The sequence below is a fragment of the Sturnus vulgaris genome, chromosome 1, assembly GCF_052056855.1.
Source record: "Sturnus vulgaris isolate bStuVul1 chromosome 1, bStuVul1.hap1, whole genome shotgun sequence".
Taxonomy (NCBI): domain Eukaryota; kingdom Metazoa; phylum Chordata; class Aves; order Passeriformes; family Sturnidae; genus Sturnus; species Sturnus vulgaris.
In genome coordinates, this window is record NC_142243.1 from 71,592,473 (window position 1) to 71,618,158 (window position 25,686).

At 39.8% G+C, this 25,686-nt stretch overlaps 2 protein-coding genes across 2 annotated transcripts in view; one reads left to right on the forward strand and one right to left on the reverse strand.

Annotated features, from left to right (window-relative positions):
• Positions 1-24,403, forward strand: TXNDC5 (thioredoxin domain containing 5). The gene is made up of 10 exons (XM_088169647.1): positions 1-244; positions 4,678-4,827; positions 7,528-7,633; positions 8,895-8,991; positions 11,274-11,389; positions 13,478-13,564; positions 16,277-16,417; positions 19,163-19,251; positions 22,016-22,145; positions 22,707-24,403. The coding sequence occupies exons 1-10, from the start codon at positions 27-29 to the stop codon at positions 22,827-22,829; spliced, it is 1,257 nt and encodes a 418-aa protein (XP_088025773.1). The 5' UTR covers positions 1-26; the 3' UTR covers positions 22,830-24,403.
• The window catches only part of BMP6 (bone morphogenetic protein 6), an 88,212-nt gene continuing 85,232 nt past the window's right edge, over positions 22,707-25,686 (reverse strand). The window contains exon 7 of the mRNA XM_014885833.2: positions 22,707-25,664. Within this exon, the coding sequence (XP_014741319.1) occupies positions 25,515-25,664 (150 nt within the window). The 3' untranslated portion in view covers positions 22,707-25,514. The remainder of the gene's footprint in view (positions 25,665-25,686) is intronic.

The window sequence follows — 25,686 nt, forward strand, 5'->3', positions numbered from 1 at the left end:
TTGCCCGCTCTCTCTCCGGCGCTGCCATGGCTCCGCTCCGCTCCGGCTCGGCGTGGTGGCGCGTCCTGTCCCTGGCCGTGCTCGGCCCCGCGCTCTGCGGCCGCCCGGCGCTGGCCGAGCCGGAGCCCGGGCCGGGCGCGGCGGCGGCGGCGGAGGACCCGCACGGGCGGCACGTCTACAGCGCGGAGATGCTGCGGCACGGCGCCGCCGCCGCCCCCCACTTCGTCATGTTCTTCGCCCCGTGGTGGGTACTGCCCGAGCGCGCCGCGGCCCGGCCCGGCCCGCGCCCTCCGCCCGCCTCTCCCCGTTGACGTGGCGCCGGGAGGCGGCGGGGCCGGGCCGGGCCGGCGGGGAGGCCGCGGGGTCCGGGGAGGGGGGACCGGCAGGGAAAGGGGCCGGGAAGGGCCGGGATAGGGAACGGGAGCCCCGCGTGTGCCTGGCCCGGGCCTCGGCGGCCGCCCCCGCCACAGAGGCATGGGCTCAGCTGGGTTGGAAAAGATCTCTGAGATCATCAGGTCCCACCTATCGGCGCCCGAAGCCGCCCCCGGCTGGGGCTGCGGGGGGAGTCGCTCCGGCGTGCCTCAAAGAGACCCAGAGCACTTGCAGCTTGGGTCACTTATTTACCCTGTGCCCCCCAGCCCCAAGCTCGCAGATGCTTTCGTTGCAGAATCTCTGTTCTCTTTGCAGTCACGAAAATTTAAGGGGAAATTTGCGGTGTTAACCACCGTGCCGTGTCCCCGAGGCCACAGGTAGCCGTAGGAGTGCTGGAGAGTTCTTGAGTTTGCAAAAGACCCACTGGGCTTTTGTCCTGGACTGGTACTTTAGGAACGAGAATGGTTGAGACGAATGAGGGAACAGTGCTTTCTTTACTGGATATTCCTAGTCAAGAGGAGAGTGCTTCTCATCTCTGAGTCTTTCTCGTGGTTGTTCACGTTCTTTTCTTTGCCTCTTCCTCTACTCTTTTTTTATCTTACTGATATCCAGTAGATGTTGTTGGGAATTCTATTATTAGAGTTGTTAGGTTACTTTTTTGCCTTTTTTTTTTTCTCCCAAGTTTTCTTTAATCTAGATAAAATAAAGTTTCGTCTACAGCGTACAAAAGTTATGTTTTGATCTAAAGTTATTCATTGCTACATGGTGCCATTTAGGCATATGAGAGTCTTTGAAATCCGTAGCAGGAAAGCATTTCCTTTGAAAATTCTTTTTGTTATTAACATTGACTTATTTATGCCATGTGAAAATGTTAAGTAAAAGCTTGAAAGAGCAGATGCCTTTGTTCTGTGAAGATCACAAAAGTGGAGGACGCCTGACTTGCTGGTGAAGGACTTTTTCCTGAGAGTGCAGTAAGGCCTAAGAAATGCCCGTGCAGAGCAGGAGTGCTTCTGTTCTCTTCTGTACTCAGGTGATGATACCTGTGTCTGTCCGAACTTTGACTCTTTCACAGGCATCCCTAAAACCAGATGAGCTTTCTCTTGTCCCGAGACACTTTCTGTAGGAGACCCTCTGCCAGAAGGGCTGTTGCAGAATCCAGTATATGCTGCACATCCTCAGTAGAGATCAAAGGCAGCACTGGCCTTGAAGACTTGGATAACACGGTGCCCTTGGGAGGGCTGAGGATCTCTGCCCAACTTAAGTGTGAGGGAACTGGTTGTTTACCAGATTTGTTGCAGCTTCTCTGGACATTCTCCTTATCCCTAGCAAATCTCCAGATCTCTGGGTCTTGGCTTCAGAGCCCTTGGTCTGGATGTCTGGCTCATGACAGGCAGCAACAGGGCCAGGTTTCAGGTCGAAGGGAAGAGTAGAACAAAGGGAAACATCCAAGTTCCTGAGCGAGGTGCTGAGATACACCAGTAGTTTTATTGTCAGTGGAATCAGAGAGGCAACCTGACAATCCTGGAGTCTATATTAGAGCCTCTTGGCGTTTTCCAAGGTGTTGTGCTAATCTCCAGTGCTTCCCATAGGCTGCTGTCTGTAGTTCCAAGGCAAACAGCAAACAGCCCAACCTTCAGCTGGGATTGTCTTTCAGATTTATCAGCTAATGTTGCATCATCAATGCTACCAGTTAGAGCTGGATTAGAGCCAACACCACCCTTCTCTTCCAGATTCTTGAAACAAATGTTGCTGAGGGCCTGGCTCAGAAACAGTGGTGGTACACAGGAAGTCCTACATTGGTTTCAAAGATGGCAGGATACTCTGTGAAGAGAGCATTCCAACTCATTTGCCATCAGATATCATAAGGTTTTTGTTCAGAAGGATGTCCTACTTGCTAGGTACACCTGGGGACAGAGCGGGTTACTCTCTTGGTGGCACAAAGTGTTCTTAAGTTGTTTGCCATGCCAGTTGCATTTCTACAGAGGAGTGAGGTTTTCTCCTGGTTCCTTAGCAGGAAGGAATCTCAACCGAGTAGTTTCACTTCATTATTTTGACTCTTACGGATTTTTCTTCAACGTATGTTCTTTATTGGTAAACCTGGTGAATCCACAGCTGCAGCACAATTGATCACCAGCGTTTGTTGTTGGATCGAAGTCTGTTGACTGGATTTTACTTCAGTTGAATTATTCTGTGCAGAGCAAGACTGGTCCTGGGATACTTACACCATTATATACGTCTCTTTTTAACTGGATAAGGATTTGAGCTGTATCTTGCTGTGGAGCTGCCCTTGCTGGCCTGCAGAGCTCAAGCTCTACTAGTGGCCTCCAGAAACATCTGTGTTAGTCTCTTTTGGATCTTCATTTGCGCTTGGCAGTGGAGGTTGTGGATGCTTACAGCTTTCTAGCCGATGTAGGGATAAAAGAGCAGAACTCATCATTTACACCCTGATCTCCACTGTCCCCAGCAGCTCCTCCAGCCCCACTAATGTGTTCCAGAGTACCAGCAGTGAAGGACTGTGTAGATGCATGGGGCTGAGGGAATCATGTGTTATTGCATGGTCTTGCTCTTTGATTTTGCCCTCCTTGGTTTTATATCTATTTCCTTGGAAACTTCAGAAAAAGCTTTTTTGGGACTGTAATGTATTTCTTTCTATATAATACTGGGTTGTTTTTGTTTTCAAACTGGGAATGGCTAACTAGTAGATTACTGATCCAGATAGGAACATTTTTCCTGCTTTATTCTCAGTTTTATCTACCATAAGAAGAAAGGGAAGAGGTGTGTATAGACATCACAGTGTAAAGTAGGGACAAGGCAGCTCTGTTATGCATAAAAAATCGAAGGTTAATTAATTTGGATTCCCTTACCTAGTTTTCCATGCTCTGTTCTCTAACACCAGCCAGTATTCATTCGGTGCTTTGAATCACTGTATCTGCTAGGGGAAGGGATCAGGGTATCTAAAACCCTCCCCTTAATTCAAGCTGTGTGAAGGAGTTGACTATGGAGGGACTTCAGTCAGAATAAATATTAAATATTTAAGGAAATTTGATTTTAATAATAACACATCGTATCTCTTCACCAGGACAATTTGGAATAAGATCATATAGGAGGTTGTATTCAGCCACATCATGGGAGCATGTGTGACTCACCATGCCTGACTGTTACAGGACTTTATTAAAATCAGAAAAACATCTTTATCTTAAAGTAAATCTCAAGAGTTTCTTATTTTGGTGGGTTTTTTTTCTCTTAATGATCTCAAGATACCTGGAAAGGTGTGAATGCAACTTTTCTACAAGTGTACTCAAAATAATTCATATGAGTGAAACTATTTTAAGTCAGAGCAAAATTCTGTAAAGTCCTAATGGTGATTTGGTTGCTACTTACAAAGTAGATGTTGTAGGTCATGGAAGCAATAACTGCTTTCATACTGTCAGTCTGAGAATGTTTTCTGTTACTCCAACTTTGTATTTTTTATGTGTATGGAGGGTTGGCCAAAGTAGCCATTAAAGAGAAATTAAAATCAATTCCCTAAAACTTTCCATCATACTTTGAGGAATAGAGTATTGCTATAATGACTTGAAATACTAGGAAAACAGTGAGAAGAATAATAGCTATTTTTTGCTGCTTGAGAGGTGGTGTTGTGGGAACTGTATGAGGACAGTTTTCTGTGTGTATGCAGATATAAAGAGTTGATGGTGTCCTCCTGGGGCAGACCATAGGATGGGAGGATTTTCACAGAATATTCTGAGTTGGAAGAGACCCACAAGGGTCATCAAAATTTTGGGAAACCATATTGCAAAATCAGTTGTGATGTTTCTTGACTTGTGTGTTACAATTCCTCTAAAGCATGGAAGTGCAAGTGGCATTACAAAGAGGCTAGAAGATATTATCTTCTTACCTACTGCTAAAAAAAAGCAATTTAGAAATATTAGAATGTAAAGAAAGCTGGGCAACCTTGCAGGATTTTTCTAGAAAGCTGGAAGACTGACAGTGCTTTGATTAATAGCCTTACTAAGGTCAGGGGGTATTCGTAGGATTTGTACTATAGGGGGAGAGTAACAAGAGGTTCTCAAATCTTGATTTTTACATGAGATTTGTTTGCAGCATACTACAGTTCTTAATAGCATTTGCTGTTGCTTAGTGTAACAGTGCTTGAGTATGGAAGATTTCTGATGTAACTGATTTAACTTTTGATTTAAAAATTTATTTAAATTTATCAAAATCACCATTCTGCATATGACTTTTCCATGGGCTCATTCCCCTCTAAGTGAGCAGCTATTAAACAGTATCTTGTTCCTTCTGTCACAGGTGTGGACATTGTCAGCGCCTCCAGCCAACTTGGAATGATTTGGGAGATAAATACAACAACATGGAAAACCCACAGGTCTATGTTGTTAAAGTAGATTGTACTGTAGATCTTCCACTGTGCTCTGAATTTGGCGTGCGAGGATACCCTACGTAAGTATTGAAAGAAGTCTGCTCCTATTTTTCTTTTTTAGTTTTCCAGGATCCTCTGCCAATTTCTTGAAGCTGACTTCTGAGCTATATTTTTGCTGGGTTTCTTTGTAGCCCTTTGGATCGGCTGTATTCATTTTAAGCCTTTTTACCACGTTGCCAAGTGTCATGTGATACATAGTACTCTTGTGCTTTTTTTTTTTTGCATTTTTTTCCTTTCAAGAAGCTGTTTTATGTCTTGGAAGGCAGCTGTGTTTAACAGAAGTCCAGAATTTTTCGGGGTTTTTGTCTGGGAGTATCTCTTTCTGAAGCAACAGTACATTGTGCAGCTGTGATATGCAGGACAGAGCTGGTTTCAACTAACAGTACTTTCAAAAGTAACTTGCCACAAGTTTGTCAGTACAACGCACCCTTCATAATTGCATTATAGGTGGTCTCTTAGATTTCTAGTGAACTTAGTGCTCATAAAGCAGTAAATTAATCATATCACTTAGCATAGTGGTGGCGATATTGTGTGAACTTTTTTCTAGCTAAATTTGCTTATATTGATCTAGTATTTCAAGGTTGCTCTGCTTATGCTGTTATCAAGGATGTATGTCTTACTACCTCAGCTTTGGTAGGCAGAACGTGGTCTATCTCTGAGAGGTCAGTGCCTTTGGGTTAGATGCATGTTTCCTTTTAAACTGCTAGAAATGGCGCAAAAGGATTTATTTTTCACTCATGTCTTCTTCAAAGCTTCTTGCAAATACAGATGGGATCCTTTCAACTGCTTTATTAATTACTCATCTTGGGGATAAGTGGAGATTGTAATCATCTGTAGCCCTTCCACAGCCTGTATTTTTCAGTTTCCTTCCTTATCCTCACTTTGTCTGGAGTTTTTGCCAGCCCCAGCAACAGCCTGAACTTTTCATTCGCTCCTGGCTGCACCCACTTGGACACAGATGAGTGTGACTGAGTAGAAGTTGAGAGTTATAAATAGCATAGTCCTTGTTGAGATAGGAATTGTCCTTAAGGGCAGTGTGTGTCTTGCTTCTACTACAAATACCAAGAAAGAATTAATATTACAATTCTGCTTTCATATCACCAGAAATGAGCATTGGTTGTCATTGCATATTTGCATAGACTATATTGTGGTGCTGTTCCTCCTAAAATAGAGTGACAGAGAATTTTGAATAGGAAAAAATCAATGCATGTGTAATTGCCGGAGGGTTTTTCCCTCTCCTTCCTCTTTAAGGTCATTGAATGTATAGGAATAGTTAGTGCTTGCTTTTGTCTATTTGAAAAGTTAAAAATAATAAGGCAGTCATCTGCTAGGTATAGAAATACAGCAATGAAGGGGAATTCATGGTATCAGCTCTCTTCCTATCTGAGTCAATTTTGAACTAGCTTGTTTCTAAAAATCCCCAGCAAGGGAAATTTCACAGCTGCCTCAAACAGAGGTATATTCGCAAGTCCAGGATGTGCTGATCCCTACACTGCTTTTCCAAACACCTGTCAAAGTAAAGGCTGCATCCCCTTTTCATCCTCTCAGAGAAAAAGTGGCTGAGCAGGTCCCTATACTTCCTATCACAGTTGTCTCAGGATTATTTGTTACTGCAAAATAAATACTCTCTCAACTGAACTAGAAAAAACTTACCCTAGAGAGGTGCAGCTAGCTTTCTTTTAATATGTTACCTGAATTTGTTTTGCTACTTTTCAAAAGTATTGCCAGGAGGTGTGTTTTAGATGTTCTTCTTTTTCATTTTTGTTGCTTCCTTATTATTCTGACTTTCTATCATTACAAGGAACATTCAAGAGTACCTTGAACAGAAATGACAGTGGGAGCTCCTATCTCTTTTGAATGTATTTACATTATGTGGTTTTTCCACACTTTCATATGTTCATTTCTTCCAACTGTGGAACAAGAAGAGAGAGAAAAGCATTTCAAGAAACTAAAGAAGCAGGACAAAATGACAGCTTGGCAAGGAGAACTGAGGGCTAGGTGACAGTAGTAATTGCAACTCTGATTTGCTTTAAGAAAGAAGACTAGGTCAGAATCCAGTATCACACCTCTATTAAATATACTTCAAAATTTAACTTAAATTTAGTAGCAGAAGCTTTGCGTAGCCTATGGAAAAGTTTGATAGCGATTATTGAACGTTACAATCATGAAGTCTGGATGCCTACAAGCAGTCACTTATCTTCTTGTCCTATTGACTTGCTTCAGAGTGTTTTTAATTAGTTTAATACCACATGACAAGCCCTACACTACAACACCAGTTAGAGAACAAAAGGTAAGAAAGAAATTCCTGGGAAAATAAGCACTAGAAATTTTTCTTTTGGTGATGGAGAGATGTGAACAAAACAAAATTTATGCTCTTTGACAAACTGAAATAGGATTCATAGAACTGAATGCTGCAATTTTAAAATTTCTATTTCTTATTATTAAAGTAATATTAGACTATGCAGATTTTTAACTTGTATGTCTTATTTTCTCATTTTAAAATCTCCTTAAAGTTTATGTGGCAATGAAAAAGGGGCCTAAATTCTAGCCATGACACTTTAATTTAAGAAGGGTGCCTGATGCTGATGTTAATAGTCAAGAGATCTGTTACTGCAGTCTGAGCTGCATTGCCATGGATTAGCAAAGCACATTATCTTTCTGATAATGTTTCCTGTGTGAAAATTTTTGTCTCACTCTTCTCTACATTTTTGACCCTTTAGGTTAAAGTTGCTTAAACCGGGACAAGAACCTCTGAAATACCAAGGCCCTAGGGATTTCCAGGCACTGGAAAACTGGATGTTGGAGAAACTAAATGAGGAACCATCTGTAAGTGAGAAGGAAATACTCCTTTCTGCAGGCTTACTTATCTATCATTTCTTTAAGTTAGGTTTCAATTTCCAGGAGGAAATCTGCTCCTGAGAATAAAAGTCAGGTTGCAATATCAATCTGAAACAGCTTATGTGTAAGTCAAAGTAGTAATTAAAACTGTCATCTGTCATCCTGTGACCTGCTCTCTGTTTCCTGCTTTTAAAATTACAGTACATAATGCAGTTTTAATGCCTATACATTCGACATTTTAAGATACAGTCCGTGACGCCTGTAGGCCATGATGTTTCTAGAGTAAGAAAAGTAATTTAGCTCTAATACATTATAAATTGCATTTGTGTTTGGCTTAATTACCTCTTAAAACGTGGATGCCATCTTTAGCTGAGTTACTTTCTGGTAATATTGTGGCCTAAAGAAAAGGTTTGAAATGATCAGTTAAGTAAGATAAGCTAATACCATCACTAGGAAAATCCTTACGTTTAGTGGTATCATTCACATATGGAAGCCAAGCCTTGCCTAAAATTAAATTTGTGATTGCTGTTTCTAATCAAGAGAAAGCTTTAGTGATTGCTAAACCACAGTTAGAATGTGATTACATTTCAACAGATGTGGTATTTTGAATAAGTGAACATTAAATGCTAAATTTAAGAAATGCACTTTGAGGTTCCTAAAAAATTATTTTCAGTTCTAGAGTTAGAGTCTAGAAAGTATTTACCTGCTTTTGCTGAAACGCTTCTGAGTTTCTTGCAAGTTTTATGTATTAAGTGCTTGCTCTATTTCCATTCTTGCTGTCTTCATGGAGCCATTAGGTAGACAGCATTCCTTCTGGCACTAGGGGAACAGAAAATAGCTTTTGCACTATTTTAGCCCAGAGACCACTGAAATGGGTGTGATGGCAATTGTGGCTGATGTGTGATGCTCTGGAGGCACGGTTATATAATTTAAGCGTATTAATATATGGTGATGCAATGAATGCTACAGCAGTTACTCTGCCTTGTGACTGTACTGCAGCACAGTGAAAGACTGGTATTCCACAGAGTCTGGTAACTCTCTTTTATGTGGTACTCCTTTTCACCTTTTGCTTTCAATAAGTTGTTTTTTAGGAAACATAAGATACCTAAATCAAGCTAAATAAGGACATTGCTTTAGGAATTTAAAATTTCTAAGTCTATGGCACTACCACAGAATGGTGTGATACAGGAAACAAATGTTGTGTATTTGCTGTAGAAGAGAAATAAAAGTTACTTTTTCTCATGAATAGGACCCAGAATCTGATGTGGAACCACCAAAAGCCCCTGAACCTAAGCAAGGAATGTATGAACTCTCAGCAGACAATTTCAAGATGCACATAGCTGAAGGTAACTTGGTTACGGAGACGTTAGTAATGGGAAGTCTGCACCAGAAATGTTAGTTTTCAGGGTACCTCCTTCCCACTTTTATTTTCCAGTAATACCTAGTGAAAGAGGATGAAACTGCAAACTATGTAAAAATGCACTGGTTAAATTATGTATTGCAGACTGTGAGAAAGTTGAAGCACAGCACTCGGAAGGAGTAAAACTATGGCTCCTAATCCCAGGGAAGAACCCAGTGGGGCTTGCTCAACTAAACTTCTTTCCTGAATTTCTTGCTCAAGTCACAGCCTTGCCACTTTGTGTTTTTTCAAGTCCCATTTCCTCCTTCCCTAGGTGCTGGCTTGTTCTTCCTCCCAGGCTGTTATTCTGGATGAGTATAATCCACCCTCTTCCTCCTTCCAGCCCCCATCCCACTCCAGTCTGGCCCTTTATTTGATATTGTTTAGCTTCCTTCCTCCAGAATTTAATGTGGGCAAAACACTTTGTCTGTTTGGCTACTTTAAAAAAATATTTTGTCTGGAAGCTTTAAAATTAATGCCAGGAGGGATACCTAATATGGGAAGTTTCACTCCTCACATGATGTTTTTTTAGACAATGAGCAAAGTCTTAGAATACAAACTTGTGCTGGCATGACAACAGAGGTTCCTACTTTCTCCATCTGTTATCCAAAAAAGAAAGGCTGGATTAAATTAAATGTTTGCCCATTTGATATCACTAAGGAGGTCGAACTAGGACTTCTTAAAGTAACCATTAGCTGATTAGTAGTATTTTCATGTGTAAAACAGCATTTTGTGCAGCTAATGTAAAATTTCCCAGCATGTCTGGCTTAAAGTGGAATTCAATCAAAATTCTCCATTAATTTAATGGAGAAGCGTTTTTAAATTTAAACGTTAAGCTTAACTTAAACATTAAGCGTTTTTAAACTTAACTACCTTCTCAGACTGTAAAGCTCAGTGCATTGTAAATGTTTTAGTGTTTTTATTATGTATCCACTCGCCTTCATAGAGATGTTCTCATGTTAACCATCTCATCTGATGGTTAAGCAGGTTTATGATCATCTGTAAATCTGTTGTTCTCTCTTCAGTTATGAAAAGTTCAGTGCTTAAATTTACCATGAGGCTTAGCAGTTACACCAAGTTTGACTTCTGTTCTTAAATAGCCTCCTTTTACCTTTTTGCTGCTCTGGGACAAAAATTAATTATAATGTTTTCTATTGAGGATAGTATGTCAGAGTACCTGGCAAAGAATAGCTGATTTTGACTAGTGTTCTTATTAATTCATGGGAGATTTAATTTTGCAGTTTACTTGACCAACACAGAGCATGTCAATCGGTTTGAAAGTTTTCCACATGCAGACCAGTCAAGTTAGGGTACACTATTACTGCAGTTTGTTTCCTGGTTATTTTGTACCTTTTTTTGTGGACAAGCCTTCAAACTAGAAATTAATTCAAGTAATACCAGCTCCAAAGCAGTCTTCAAAGGATTATGCATGATTCTACTAGAAAGATCTTTTCTCTAGTTGCTGCTGTTTCCTGCAAATTACTTTTTTTCCCTTAATTAAGTTCATTTTTATTTCATTTAACAGAGCCTTGCCTTGATGCATGCAAAAATCTGCAGCAATTTGAATTAATTAATCTTAATTGAAAGAAATTGCATGTTCTGGTACTTTGCAATCAATAATATATACTTTTAAACTAAACACTAATAGGAGATAGCACAGAGACTCTCCTCTGCATAAAATGCCATGAACATCTACTAAAGGCAGAAATTTCTGAGTAGTTGACATGAAAATTCAAAGAGCAGGGCAGAAAAAGAAGAATGAAAACTGAACGACGTTTTTCAGGTAATTCAGGGACTTTAGCATTTCTTAGGAAACACCATTGCATGAAGTTGAAGTTTAATACTTCAATTTATGCTGTTATCAACATAGATTCCTTGGTAGTTCTTTCTACTCTGTAACAGAGCAGCTGATAAACACAGTAGAATTAAACTCTAATGTAAATGGCTAGGTTAAAAGTATCAGTTTTAATACCCCACTTGTTGGCTTGAGATTGTGAAGCTATTTGGATTTTCAGGAAATTTGGCAAGGCAGTGGGACTGCATACAGTATTGAAAACCTAATTGCTGAAGTATTTTGTCCTGGCCTTTGATTCACAGTGTTTCCTATCTTTAACTCAGGAAATACCATGATAAATTTGCAGCCTGAGATTAGTACCTAGGCTTTAATTGCAGCCAAGTTCATTCCAAATGAGCTAAATATTTTTTTTCTTTTTTTTTTTTACTTAAAAGGTAATCACTTCATCAAGTTCTTTGCCCCTTGGTGTGGTCACTGCAAAGCTTTGGCCCCAACCTGGGAACAGCTGGCTCAAGTTTTTGAGCATTCAGAAACTGTCAAGATTGGTAAGGTAGGTGAAGCACTCTTAGTCTGAAAATATGATTTGTATCAACATATGTTTCAGCCAAGAATCATGCCTTTTGTGCTATGATTTGCAAATAACAGTTGTTTTGTTTGTCACCTCTTAAATCCTTTTATAGTCATAGTTTGTATTTTGATTTTGAGATGGTAATTTTTTTTTCCTCACACATCCACAGTTAACAGGACCTCCCCCATTTTAAGCAAAGCCTTGTTGCAAACAAAGCTGCCTCTGCATTTCAGAGAGCTGGGAATAAGTCTGATACTTCAGATGCAGGGAGTAATATTTTGAGACTTGGTTTTTATTATTCCTTTGCTTTGTCAGAACTTGATAGGCTTCAGTATTTATTTTGAGTGGGAAAGTGACTTCTAATTTGTTCTTTGCAGCATTGGATTCCTTAACAAGCTTTAGCCCTACTGGATATTTACGATAAGTTATTTCTTTGTCGGTTTTGGTTTTTTTCCTCTTTTTCCCCATAAAACTTTTAAAAGGTTTCAGGGGGTCTTAAACCTTAAAAATTGATATATTGTCCTGCTTTACTATTTCCCTTAGGGTTGATAACCAGGTTCTGTGGTGTATTTACCATGGGAGCTTGTTACTTGTACGTGGAGTGACTTCTGTGCAGAGGTATGGAGGTGGTCTGGCAATTGCAGTTACTGGCTTTATTTGCTGACCCATACCTAAGTCCAGGTGGCTCATGATGGAAATCCCTCTATCTGCCAACAGTGGAAATGGGACCAGGCTCAACTTCCACATCCCTAAACTTTCACAGTGGCTCCACTGATGTCAAATACTGCATGACAGCAGTGTTGTCAGTCCTGCAGAGGGACTATCCCTCTGCTAAGTCCCCTGCCTCTGCCCTCACAGCGCTTTCAGTTGTAGTAGGAGGGATGAGCTTGACTTTTTTTTTTTTTTAATTGCTTTTGAAAATCTGTTTATTCAGGTATGCTGTACATGTACATGTACAGCAGAGGCCAGTGGAGTTGAACTTCAGAGGAGACATACATATATACATATAAGCACAGTTGAACTTCAGAAAAGACACACAAATGTGTATATATATTTTCAGACCTGGTGGATATAAAGTTAGATTCCCTCTGAGAATGAAATGTCAGAAGCTTTTTCTCCTTTGAATCTTTCTGTACTTTTCGATACCCTTGTTTGCTGTCTTAAGAAATCGTTGCTTAAGCATCTTTATGAAGTTACCATTCTCTGGTACTCAGAGGAAGATAAACAGTAAATTTCCAAAATTTCTGTTTTAGTCGGTTGTCTGTGGTGTTTGCAGTTTGTATTACTGTGAGTTGGTGTTTAATACCTCCACTAAGATTTGTCTTGATGCCTAGAGAATTTTATGTAACTGTATAGCTTGTGAAATATTTCTTGAAGCATGTCTTGGCTAAGATTTCAAGTCTGTAAGTAAACAGGAAACACAACTGTTTCTAAGAAGGTTGAACCATGGCCTTCATCTAATCTGGGGGAATAGTGTCTTAACACTGTTAAATCTTTAAAACTGATCTTCAGTGAAAAGCTTATAAACTATTAACTTTACAGACTAGTTTGCGACATGTTAGAATTGGAGTTTCCCCTGGAATCTAGTTGACTTGCTAGCTGTTGACATGCCTTTTGAGGTCTTTAAAGAGTAGTCTTTTAAAAAATGGGTGAGCCAGAATGTCTTCACTTTAAAGCTCTCTCACATTAGTGCTTCGTGTCTCATTGTCCATGCACTGATTTTATTAGCTGAGAATACCAAGTACTTTTTAATTGAAATATTTAGTTATGTCTTCATTGTTCTTTGTAACTGCTACTACTTCTTCTAGTCATGCCTAGGGAGGGCCCTGATCCCGCCTTTAAAATAATAAATAATTCAAATACACATAGAGCCTCCCAATTATACAACCAAACCACTGTTTGGAATGCAGACATAATCATTCTTAAGACAGTACTTGGTATTGAGTTTTGCCAAGCTTTATATTGCTTGTTCCTGTATTTTTCTGAGATTTTAAACAAGGGAGGCTGTGGTGCTTGTTGTATTTTTATTTTAGGCACTGACTAGTTTTGGGTTTTATTTCCAAAATGTAGGTCGACTGTACCCAGCATTATGAAGTCTGCTCTGAAACCCAAGTTCGTGGTTATCCTACACTCCTCTGGTTTAGGAATGGTGAAAAGGTGAGTCTCCAACTTCAGCAAATTTTTCTCTGAATTTCATTTTTCTCTGAATAATATTTGGACTATGCTTACATTCTGGAAAAAAAATTATACAAAAGTCTACTTGTGAGAGAAAAGACGTTGGAGGTTCATTTGGGTATTAGAAAAGGTAGACTTTGTCCACAGAAAAAAGTTAAAAGTTTCTGTTCTCTGTGTTTTGCAAACAACTGATATAATGTTCATAAATCTGTAAGCAGTATCTCCAGTTATGCTGCTGTGTGAGAGAAATCTGGGTTTACTTTATCATAGTATTTTACTTTGTATGGAACACAAAAACATAACTGAAATAGAAATAATAATAAAGTATGAAATTTTCACAACGTGTATTAGAAGTTTCTCATCTCTAAGTGGTGCCCATCTGCTGAGTGATGTCTAGAGATGCAACTTTTCATTCTTATATAAACTTGAACATTTCACATGACACTGCGAGTGAGACTCTTGTAGGCCCAGTTGACGTTTTTCCTTGCAGCAATTCAGAGAACTGTTCTGAAATTATGGGGAGATAAAATATTTATAAATGCCACATACATGAACAGCAGTAAATAAACATAAATTGTAGTGTTACTTATACTGTATTTCGCAATTTCAAGTTTAGTTAAATATATTCAATGGATATTAAAAACAGGCCTGCAAGAGAACCCAGGACTACACTTCTAGCTCTTACCTGCTAAGTTCTGGGCAGGATGGAAGGAAGAGGGGGTTTTCTCCCATTCATCTTGCATTCCCTTTTGAACATTTACAGTATCAGCGATGTTAAGTTAGTGGCCACTGCTTGTGACAATTTTCTGGCACTCTAAAGAGAAACTGGCCATAAGTACATACCGTGCATATGAGGTTTGGTATAAGCATCCCTATAAGATCAGACACTAGGGAATTTAAATGAAGCAGCCCCTGCATTTTTGAATCCCAACCAGATTCATGTAAGTGTGCAGCCTTGTGACCTCTCAAGGCACACATCAGCAGCACAACTGGCATCGTGGTATGTCCAAGGCTAGAGGTTTTCAGTTAATTAAACTTTAGTTTAAACGCTGTAATAAGTGGAGTTCCTTGGAGTTATTTCAATCAAAAGTGCAGTGAAAGAAAAAAAATCACTTCTGTTGTATTTGGTAAAGCTGAACCTCGGACATTAATCTGAACAATGTATTTCAGTTGACATCAAACCACCTTTACCCACTGGCAGTGTGGCATTCCTTGATGGAATACTGCCACCAAAATCACATGTTCCTCCATGGGCTGATACAACATATTTGAAAAAGCACAGAACAACCACAACAATTTTCCAATAATCTGGCCCAGAAATTCCTGAAACTCTCTCTGGCAGCTATAATAGGGATCAGTAAGGGGAAGGAGGAGAACTGATTGAGTCATGCAGCCTTGTCTGTAATACCTTCATCCCCTTTGCCATAACTGAAGTCTGGCATAATCACCACTGCTGTTGATGAGATGCAGCAGATACCCTGGGAGGAATTGTGAACCTGCCCTGCTGACACGGGTACAAACAAACACGTACAGGCTTCTTGCTCCTTAGGGATTGATACCCAGTGTCAGGAAAGGGGCAGTAGTTACAGGAAACATCATCAATTACAAAAGAAGGAAAATGTAGAATGTAGAAAGAGTTCCAGTGATAAAGGAAAGTTGAAGAGATATCTGTTCTTCCTTCCAATGTATGGAAGATTGTATGCTGTGTCTTAAAGAGTCTTCGTCTGCAAGAGGAGATACATCTTGCAGCCCACATTACATAGGACCATGTCTCAAGGATTCTATCCAAAATGGATATGTAATGCCTCAAAGATATGATCTCTCTTCTGAACAAGAAAATTAGTACTAATTTTCACAGACAGCCCTGAGGGCAATCATGCAAGAGCCAGATTGGAGAGGGCCGACAGTGGACTTGAGACTAGAAACTGCTCACAAGTGCTCTGATTTCTTGTTAGGACAATCTCTTGATTGTCTTGTTCTCTAGATTTGCAAAGTACCTGAAATATGGGGAAGCATCCAAGGTAAACTGTGGCCTCTCAAAGATCTGGTTATGTGACTGCTCTATGTGCAGGTTAAAAAATAGGATTAGACTTTGGTGAGAGTGGTGCCATTGGAAATGTCTGCCCTGCAACAGGCTGCTGTCATCTCTTGCTCTCAGGTGAACTTAGGTGCCCAGGGTGCATTGCTTTACTGTTTGGGTTTTCCAAGGATTTGTGGCAAGTGTATAGGCTAGAGGAATGATTATGTAGTCCAGAGACATGCAAGTTAGGGTCTTCAGCCCTGTCAAAGCAGTGTGTAGAGCTCACAGGGTAACAGAGACCACACACAAACCACAGGGGTATTTTATTGTTCCTTGTAGTAGAGTTAGATTCAGAAAAATAAAACTGTGAAGAAGCTGACTAGGGTGAGATCAGAAGGTCAAAGTGGAAAAGTTTCAAAAATGTGCTCTTCTACATTTCTAAAATACCTTTCATTTCAAGGAAATTTTAGATTGTTCCCTTTGGGGTACTGAAGAATCTATTGCAAAAGCTGAAGTCATGGAGTGAATGGAATGTCATAGAGAAGTTTAAAAACTAGATAATCATATTTATTATTTAAACGCTTACACTTGGCAATCTTGTGTTTTGCTGGTAATTATTTATTTGCTACATGAGCTGCATATAGAAGGTTGCACAAACTCTTTGCTAATTGCAGGCTGACCAGTACAAAGGGAAGAGGGATTTTGATTCCTTAAAAGAATATGTGGACTCCCAACTACAGAGCTCTGGGAAAGAGCCACAAGCAGATAAACCTGTTGAAGCCCCACAGCCACCTGCAGAGCCCACCCATGTTGAGGTAAGTGCTCCTGCACTCTGCAGCAATGTAAGGTGTTCAGAATGTTTCAGCAGCCTGAGTCTTCCATGTGTTTCTCTAATAGCTTGATAATTTCTGGATGTAAAGTGTACCAAATACTTCCCTGGTTATTTTTTTGAGTAATTAATGAGTGGGATCAGATCATAAATCCTTTTACTAACCTGATGAATTGAAGAAGGAAAAAAATCTGATTCCTATTTTATGGTTGCAATAAGTTATTTTGCAGGCATAAATGTGGTCTTTTTGGCCCATGGAACTGGTGGCACCTGGGTCAGTATGACAGCATATTTCACCACTGTAGAGATGAACATTTCTTGCAAGATTATCACTTGAATCCAGGAGGATGGTGCATACTAAGTCCCTAAAAAAAGCCAGGGTTCTACACTTAGAAATCTTTGTGCAGACACAATGAACAAGGATTATGAAGACCAATACAAATATAGTAAGGTAACGTGCCCTGTGACAAGAAAATTCCTTGGGGTTTGGAGACTTACTGTAATCTTGGTTGTAGGAGCTACAGGCTTATGTTGTGAAGAAATTGGCAGAAATAACCTTTGCAAAATTGTAGTTATGTAATATCGTTTCATGTCTTTTGTAATCTGTTTGGCATTTCATTTGCCATTTTTCTTGGAGATGAATGAAAAATTGGTGAGGCTGATAAGTTAGGAATGAATTTCAAACATAATTTTTCATGAAATGTGTGGAACATACTTTCTGCCTATAAAAGAAGGGACAGGGATTTACACTCCCTTGTTATATAGAATGAACTTAAGTAATTAGGCAACAATATTATTAATATAAATACAGTTTGTATGCAGCTTCTTATAGGAGAACATTACCTTTCCCAGTTGACTTTTCCAGCAGCATTACCCATCTTGCATAAAGTGGCTTACCAAACATTACAGACCACATAGATTTGCAATTTTCATACTCTTGAATTTTTATTTTTTAAATTGACCTCATATTTGGAAGATCCCAGTGAGCTGGTGTTAGTACAATGCCGAAAGTAATTAGTTGTCTTTCTATTTTTATAGAAGTAACACAAACCACATGTGACACAAATTCCCACTTCTGCCTTGCATTCACCAGCACACACACAAGGAGAAAAGGATTCTGGAGGGATTTTTTTGCCAAATATTAGTAATAGTGTAGGATTCAACTTGTCCTTACAACTTTTCTCTTCAGACTGCTTGACTCTGTTTTTGAAACAAAGGGCCAGCCCCTGTAGCCAGCAAACACTGACTGCATTTGCCATCAGTTGACCACAGCTGGTACCACAGGCAGCAAAAGCAATGAGTTCCCACTCCAAATTTGTGTCCCAGTGTTGAGCCCCTATTTGGATTCCTCCATGTCTTATAGAGCCCAAGTACTTGCCAGCTCTTTTACAGAAGGTGTACTTTTACATCCATGAGACTTCTCTACTGCCAGACGTGGCTAAAATGATTCAAAAAATGATCTAGGTGGATTAAGGCAGCACAAGCAGCAGATGCTCAGATTATGTGACTGCATTAGATGTCATTTTTTGAGACATAAAGCCAAAATTGAGATATCTGAAATTTATTTTTGTGGTTATATAGTTCACGTTGCTATTCTCATTGTATTCTACAGATCTTGAAAACTAGTTTTACTGTGTGAATCATGGGGAAGTTGTTACTAATCAGGTTTTCAACTTTTGTATCTTAGACTGTATATTATGTTTGCAACATCAGTTTTAGATATCAATTTAGGAAAATCAGAGTAGAGGCATAATGCTTACTTTTTGCTTAATTTAATTATTTCTGATTATTTCATAATTTGAAAGTATAAAAGTATAATTTCTAATTTCTAAATAATTATTTAAAAGTAATAACACTTCAGCTTAATGAAATAATTCCATGAACCAACAGTTATATACAGAACTGTTTAAAGGGACTGGATAATTTGGATTTTCAAAATTATTTTTTGGCTTCACAAAACTTACTAGCGTTAAAATAGAATTGATAATACTGTCAGCTGTGATCCTGTTTTACTTTCATTTGATTTTGAAGCTTTTAGAGGCATGAGGTACATTTATTTGGTTTTAATCCCTCCCACCCTTAACGGTCTCACACGAAAAATGAAGTTTCAGCTCCATGCTGTCACATGAGACTCTAAGCAATGTGCTTTCCTCCCATCATTGCCTTGTTCCTGATATTATCAGGAGTAGAAACATTTCCTGGCACCCATGCAAGTGTGGTGTTGTGATGTCCTCTTGACAGGCAAATCTGTGTTTCTGGTAACAGGTTTTTTTCTGTGCATGCAGTGCAGAGGAAGAAAGAACAGAGAGAACAGCTCTTGAGACATCACTTGTGTGCCTTGAATACCTCATTAAAATCTCAGATGGCCATTACCTGCTTGAAGCCAACTCCTTCCTCTAAGGGCTGTTCCTTGAAACATAGTGTATTAAAATTAAGGTGATTTTTCACAATTTCTGAAAATTTGGATACAGGCAAAACCTATGAAAATAGCTTTGTTTCTCCAGTTATGGATAGATTCAGTATAAATATGCTTTTCTCGACATCTCTCTAGGGAAGGAAAGTAGCTGAGAAGTAAAAGGCAGGTCTGCTGCTGTCACTCTTCTTTATATCACCAACAATATTATCTTTTCCAATTTCAGTTTCCCTTTCAGGGAGGTAAAAGCTCAATAGGCTGATGTTGTATATACAAAAAGTTTTGACTTTTATTTCTATGTTCTTTTCTTATTTCTAGGGGCAGGCTGCAGTGCTCTCTCTCTCTGAAAAAGACTTTGATGCAACCATTGCTAGGGGGATCACCTTTATTAAATTCTACGCTCCATGGTAAGAAATTTGCAGCTGCTGCTGTTCAGGATTATTACTGGTCTAAGCTGTGACTGCATTAGTTGCTGTAGGTCTTTGAGCTGTAGTACTGTATTTGTTGTCTTGATCTAAACTGTGAATTAGCTGAAGAATGTATGTCTTGGTAAGAGTTGCAGCAAAAAAAGCTCAATCTTGTTTAGCTCCCTTGAGCTGCCTCTCTGTGGAAAGGCTGACACAGAAGCTTTACTGTGCCAGCCTTTAGGTACTGCTGGGGTAACAGGGAGAGTGAAGCTTCCTTTGCAGGTGCAGCATGCTCCTATTCCTGGATTAGGGTAAGATGAGGTGAGCATGTCTCCATATCTCAGTGCTGAGAAAGGAGAGGATGCTGGCCTCAGGGCACTCTGCAGCCTTGCTTGGAAGCCTCATTCAAGCACCTGAGTTTTGGTACAGACTGTTGAGCTATGGATAATTAATTGCCTGTTACTCTTCAAATAACTGTCAAAAAATAATTTGCACAAGTGACAATTTTAAAATGTTCTTAAGAGTCTGTGTTCATGTAGTATATACTTAGAGGGACCCAAGGTAGTAGTGCCCAGTGCAGATGGTGTAGGTGTAGATACCCAATGGAAGGCATTGGAGGGGGAAATTAAAGTCATGTCTGACATATGACATTCTTGCTATATCCAGCAGAACCTGGGACCCCAGCTGGGTTAAGACTTTGGTATTACAAACTTAAAGAACCCCCTTTTTCTTACTATTCCCTTTCCAAGAGAAAAAAAAAAGTTTCACGGTTCTCTCTCTGGTCTATAGAATTCATCTTATTTGTGCCTCTACTGAGTTTAATGAAACTTGCATGCCATCTTGTTCATCCATTGATGGTCTTTTAGCTAAAAGCAGGAAAGCTAGTGTAGTCTAAAATTAAGCTGTATTTCACTGTGTGAAAGATCTCTGATTTAATCACTAGCATTCTATTAGCACAGTCTGTAAAATATAAAAAGATCTTTTGTTTGGTTTACAAAAGGCCCCGTTACAAAGCAACACAAGCAAATGCAACCCATATTTAGATGTGCTCAGACATATTAAAATATTGCAGTTCAGCTTCGACAGTAGGCATGAATGTTTCTTAGTGTAGGCAAGAATTACCTGGGAACATTTCATTTCACTTAAGCTCAATGCTGCAGGATCTTCCAGTATTGTCACCCTTTGCTGCTTGAGAACCACTTCTATGCTCTCTTCCATCTATAAGATCTGCTTTTGGATGTGAGCAACTATCTGCCACCACTGGGTTAAGAAATACCCTGCCCATAGCACACACACTGCTCATCGTTTACTGCTCTTTTCTCACTGCCTTTATCCCCTCTGTACTGTGGGAGGGACTTAGATTGAGTCTGTGCCTGTGCTGCTTCTGCCTCACCTGCAGGCTGGGAAATTCAGTTCACACCTGTGCTCAAGAGCAACTTCCAGCCTGATTTCTGAACCCGGGGCTTCTTGGCATATCTACTAGTTCATTACCTGGAGCAACTTTTTCTGGGAGAGTTTGAGATCAAGAAATGCTCCCTTTTTTATTATCTTTTATTATTAACAATACCATGTCCTCATCTCATGAGATTCTCATGGGATGCTGCTGGGTCTCACAGATAGGATCAGGGTTGGATGGCAGGCTGAGAAGCAGCAGTTTCAGGATGTAGAGTCACCAGTGTGTGCTGCATGGCTGCAATGCTCAGAAACCACCATTTAGGAAAATGCTTCATGTATTTATGTAGCTCATATCCTAGTTTTGGCTCTGAAAGTCAGGCTTGTGACTGCCTGTAGTTCTCTGCATATAAATGACCATATTCTCTTCCAAGTGGATTAACTTATGTAGGGCTCAGCAAACACTATTATCTTGCTTTCTAGTTCTGCACTTCAGTTAGTTTTGGATAAATATTAATGTTAACTTGCATCATAAGCACGAAATCATCCTGTTCTAGTAGTTTTTGTGCATGATCAGAAATGCTTTTATATTATCCCTGTGTATTAACAAGGTGATTTAAATATACACTGGCTTGCATTAAGAAAACTTCTGCTGAGACATCTTTCATTATTTTTGTAAATGCCTTGATCCAGCCTTGAGGCAATTATGGGTCTGTTTTAATAACCCAATTAAGGTACAGCTGGGTTAGAGCAGAATGAGCAATGCAGCTTTAAAGCCTAAAGTGCTTTGGGAATTCTTCTTGAAGTAAGAAGTTCACATTAGGAACTTGGCTAAGCCAAGTTCAAAATATAAACAAAACGAATGCTTTACTATGCATTGGTCAAGGAGGCCATTAGGAACTGGAAGAAATTTAATAGGGAAATTAAAATCTCATTTAACTAATTAAACTCGGGCTAGGTAGCTTTAGCATAGCTGGCATATGCTACCTGAAAAATTAATTTGTACTACAGACATTCTGTGTCTTCCTAAAAGCATTTTTGCTTCCAAGAGATCTTTTATTCCAGTTAAATATTCTCTGTACTTGTCTTTATTTGGCTTCATATTCCTCTGTGGGGTAAAATGTTAATGTATACCAACATCTAGAATACCACTCTAGGCAAGACTAACAAAGGCCAGAAACTACTTCAGTGCTTAAATAAAATCACTTATTTTCTTAGCTCATTTACTGACATAATAATGTAAGGGAGTTGGAGGGCCAAATCATTAGGGGATAGGAAAGGCTGCTAGTTAAACTTACAGAAATTGCAGCAAGACAGTAGAGATAAAGTGGAAAGTGTATCTGCTAAATAAATCTCCCTCCTTTGTTTCTAGGTGTGGTCACTGTAAGAACTTGGCTCCAACCTGGGAGAACCTTGCCAAAGAGCAATTTCCAGGTTTGACTGATGTCAAAATAGCAGAAGTGGACTGCACTGTGGAACGTAACGTCTGCAACAGATTTTCTGTAAGTGTGAAAGTTCTGAAATGAAGGGGGACAGTACTGTGTACCAGATGTTGGAGGCTCCAGTGTGCAGCCCCACTGGCTGCTGCACTCCAGGTGCCTGGTGACAGTACAGATGTGGTCTCTGTTAGCCAAAAAGAGGCACCTGGTGACACCGTTTCTTTCCTGAAGTGTTTGTTAGGGCTTGGTCATTTTCATTACTGGACAAAGCTGAAGAAGTCCCTACTTTAGGAAACCTCTCTCTGAAAGCATCAAGGCTGTCTTGTGATATCCGATGCTGAATTCTGTTCCTAGGAAAAAAAAATGTCTTTCAGAGCTGTTAGGCAGACAATTGAAGACAGAGCTGGAGCTGTCATTCCAGGAGCCTAGAAGAACATGTACTACCCCATTCTCTTAAAAATGTTCAGAAATTGCAGGTTGGCATTGAAAGTTCTGCTGTGGGTTTGGTTTTTTAAATTACTGTTTTAGAGGGGTTTGATAGCTTTTCAGAATCAGGTAAATATGAGTGATGGATACAAGTTTGAACATTAAGAGAAAGTTTTTTTGTGTGTGTGTCTTTTGAAGGTACGTGGTTATCCTACACTGCTGCTTTTCCGAGGTGGAAAGAAAGTCAGTGAACACAATGGAACAAGAGACCTTGAATCACTGCATAGCTTTGTCTTGCGTCAGGCAAGGGATGAATTGTAATAAAAGTCTGGATGCTCTGTCCCTGGCTGTCTCTGTACAGTAGCTGAAGGATTTCTATCTTTGCTAATTTTCAAATAGTGTATTTGTGGGGTGGGGCTTTTTTGTTTCTCTGTTTCTAGGAAATTGAATGTACTAGACTTTGGTATCTTCCCCTTGTGTGTGTGTTAAGAGACATGCCTCTGTGTGTGTGAAGGAAAGCTAACAAGTAGTTACTGTTCAAATCAAGAGTATTTTCAGCATTGGTAGTTGCACTGCATTTCTGCATTCATGCAATGAAGTGTAAATGGTTTCCTTTGAGACCAGAATGTGTTAAGAAAACCAACTGAAGGGCAGCAGTAGAATATTTTTGTCTTCAGGTTAGATCTGGTTAAGAAGTAATCCTTAGAAACTCCTTACCATTACTCAAAAGGCAAAAGCTACAGCTGTGTTGAGTCACTTTTTCCTCTAGAATTGTACTTAATCCCTATTTGTCTTAATGTAGCTGCTGAAAGGTTGAAAACACACACACCTTTGGAAGATACCAGGCCACCATGAGCTGGTTGTTTCCTGTTAATCCTCTCAGCACGGGAGGTCTAGCCATAATGAAAGTGATGGTACTGTAACATGTGCCTGAACGTTACTGATGCCATAGTGTACATGTGTCAGGTGGATTTCCATAGGCTGCTGCCATCCAGCTCCAGAGGCACAACTATGCTCTACTTCTCTAGAGCCAGAGAGAAAAAATAGGTGCTGTTATAACTGCTCCAATAATGGTAAATGATCAGTTAGACTCCAGAGCTGATGACGTTTCCTACCCCTGCCTGAATCCAGACATTGTGCTGACCTGCTCCTTAGTCAGAGTACCTAGAGAACAACAAGTAGTACAATGTTAAATATTTTTTTTCCATTCAGCTCTTCTGCAGTAGTGTAAAATAGTTCCCCCCCTCTTCTTGAGCCTTAATGTTTTTCCAAGCTGTAAGCATTGATAAGTTTGAATGCTAGGACCACACACTTTGTGGTGTCTTGGATTATAACATGAATCTATTCTTTGGTGCATAAGATGTTCCATGTTAGACTTAACTGAAAGCCAAAGAATTTACATTGCAGAGACTGTCACAATACAAAGGCAACAGCAAACCAAGGACTGAATTCTGCTGTCTTACGTGCACAGAAACTCATGGAATGAGGATTGCTACAGGCTAATTTGACTAATCTGTCAAGATGCTGGGTTTTGTCCATCATATGGAGTAAGTTGGTTTGCTTTACTTTTTTATTAAAAAAAAAAAAAAGGCAAAACATCAGTGAACTTTTAAACCAGTGAATTTCTCTTGGTTCTTCACTTCACTGTCTGTCCAGAACTTTTGATTCTGTTCAATCTGAAAATGTGTGAAGGTGAAAAAGCCACAGTGAAAGTTAAGTGTTGTACTGGCAGATGTATTGGATCAACGTGTGTACTTCTGCCTTTCAGGAAGCCTTTATTATGTTTTTAACAACTTTCTAGTGAAGCACAATCTCATGAGTTTCTTGTATAAAATCAAAGTGGTACAATTGTTTACACTGAGATTTTTTCTAAATAAAAACTTTTTAAAAAAGCAGTCTTTCTATAAATGATACAGCACAATGAATATACAGTGACAAGTGCAATAAATTATAGCTTGTATTTACAAGAAGCCTTTTAAATGCAAGTAGAGGTAAGTGCATTTAATACAAGTTTAATATTGATCAAAATTTGCTATTAGCTTCTGCTAGACAAACCATGGCTCTACACTGCATATCCTTTATACCAGTTTGTTAGTTGCAAGAGTTGAAAGGGAAAGATTGCAAATGTTGTTGACATTCGGTCTTCCTGTAAACAAACTGTCCAGCTAGAGAATGAATGGCCCCTATGCTTTTACATTTCAATTACAGCTGAAGAAGTGTCCTGACTTCCTTCCTGGGCAAGTGGTAGTAGATGAGGCAGCTCCACGTGGGGAGTGGAAGGAAGTTGCATAAGAACAAGTGTATAAATTTGTATTGCTCAGTCAGATGGTGAACTGGGAAGACGAGTCGGGGTCTGAGTTCAGGTAGTGTTTCTAACACAGGATGCAGCCAAGCCATCCTACACTTGCAAGATCAGAGTTAAACAGTGCTGGGAGCATAAGAGAACTGAAACATCTGCTTTGGCACAATTTTAGATGCTTACTGTCATGACAGATGTCAGGAGAAGACTAACAGTCTAGGTGCAGTAACTGGTCCTTCTGGCCAAAAGGGTCTTGCAGAAGATGTACACTCTATGTCTGAAAAGCTAACGCCACTTTCTTTAGCTTCTTTGCCTCTCCCCCTCATCTTCCCTCCCCATCCCCAAAAAGACACCTCACTTGTTTTGAGTGTTGAACGCTCATCTGGTAAAACTGCAGCACATATCCAAGCACCTGCTACAGGCCAAGCTTCTCTGTGAGATTAGGACCATCCCAGCCAAATAAAGTGTGTGGGCATTTTGCTGCTGCTGAGCTGAGCAGCCACCATGGTGTAGGGTCAGTCTGTAAGAAGTCTAGCAGTTTGCTCCCACCCCGGGAGGTGGTCCCCACACCCCTTCCTCCCACAAGGCACATACATGGTGTTCTGAAGGGTGGTTCATCACATGGTTTTCATCCCAAGGTCATGAAAATGAGGAGGGTTTTATCCAAGTTCATGGCAGCATTACAGAGTCCATGTGAAGACTGTTTGTCAGTGACATCCACAAGCTCTTACTACCATATTCCTGTATTTCTTCAAGATTACATTAGAATTATCATCAAAGTAAAGGACAGATATGGCATTTAGTTTGGTAGGTGCACAGCATGGTTTGGGAACGTAATCAGGATTCATAAGATGAACCTGTTGCCAAGAAAGAAAACAC

What these genes read in the sequence shown, in the direction of transcription:
- TXNDC5 (XM_088169647.1), top strand. Translation starts at nt 27, where the DNA reads ATGGCTCCGCTCCGCTCCGGCTCGGCGTGGTGGCGCGTCCTGTCCCTG. An exon ending in GGTTTAGGAATGGTGAAAAG is followed by an intron (nt 13,565 to 16,276) that starts GTGAGTCTCCAA and finishes TGCTAATTGCAG; the next exon opens with GCTGACCAGTACAAAGGGAA. An exon ending in CAGAGCCCACCCATGTTGAG is followed by an intron (nt 16,418 to 19,162) that starts GTAAGTGCTCCT and finishes TCTTATTTCTAG; the next exon opens with GGGCAGGCTGCAGTGCTCTC.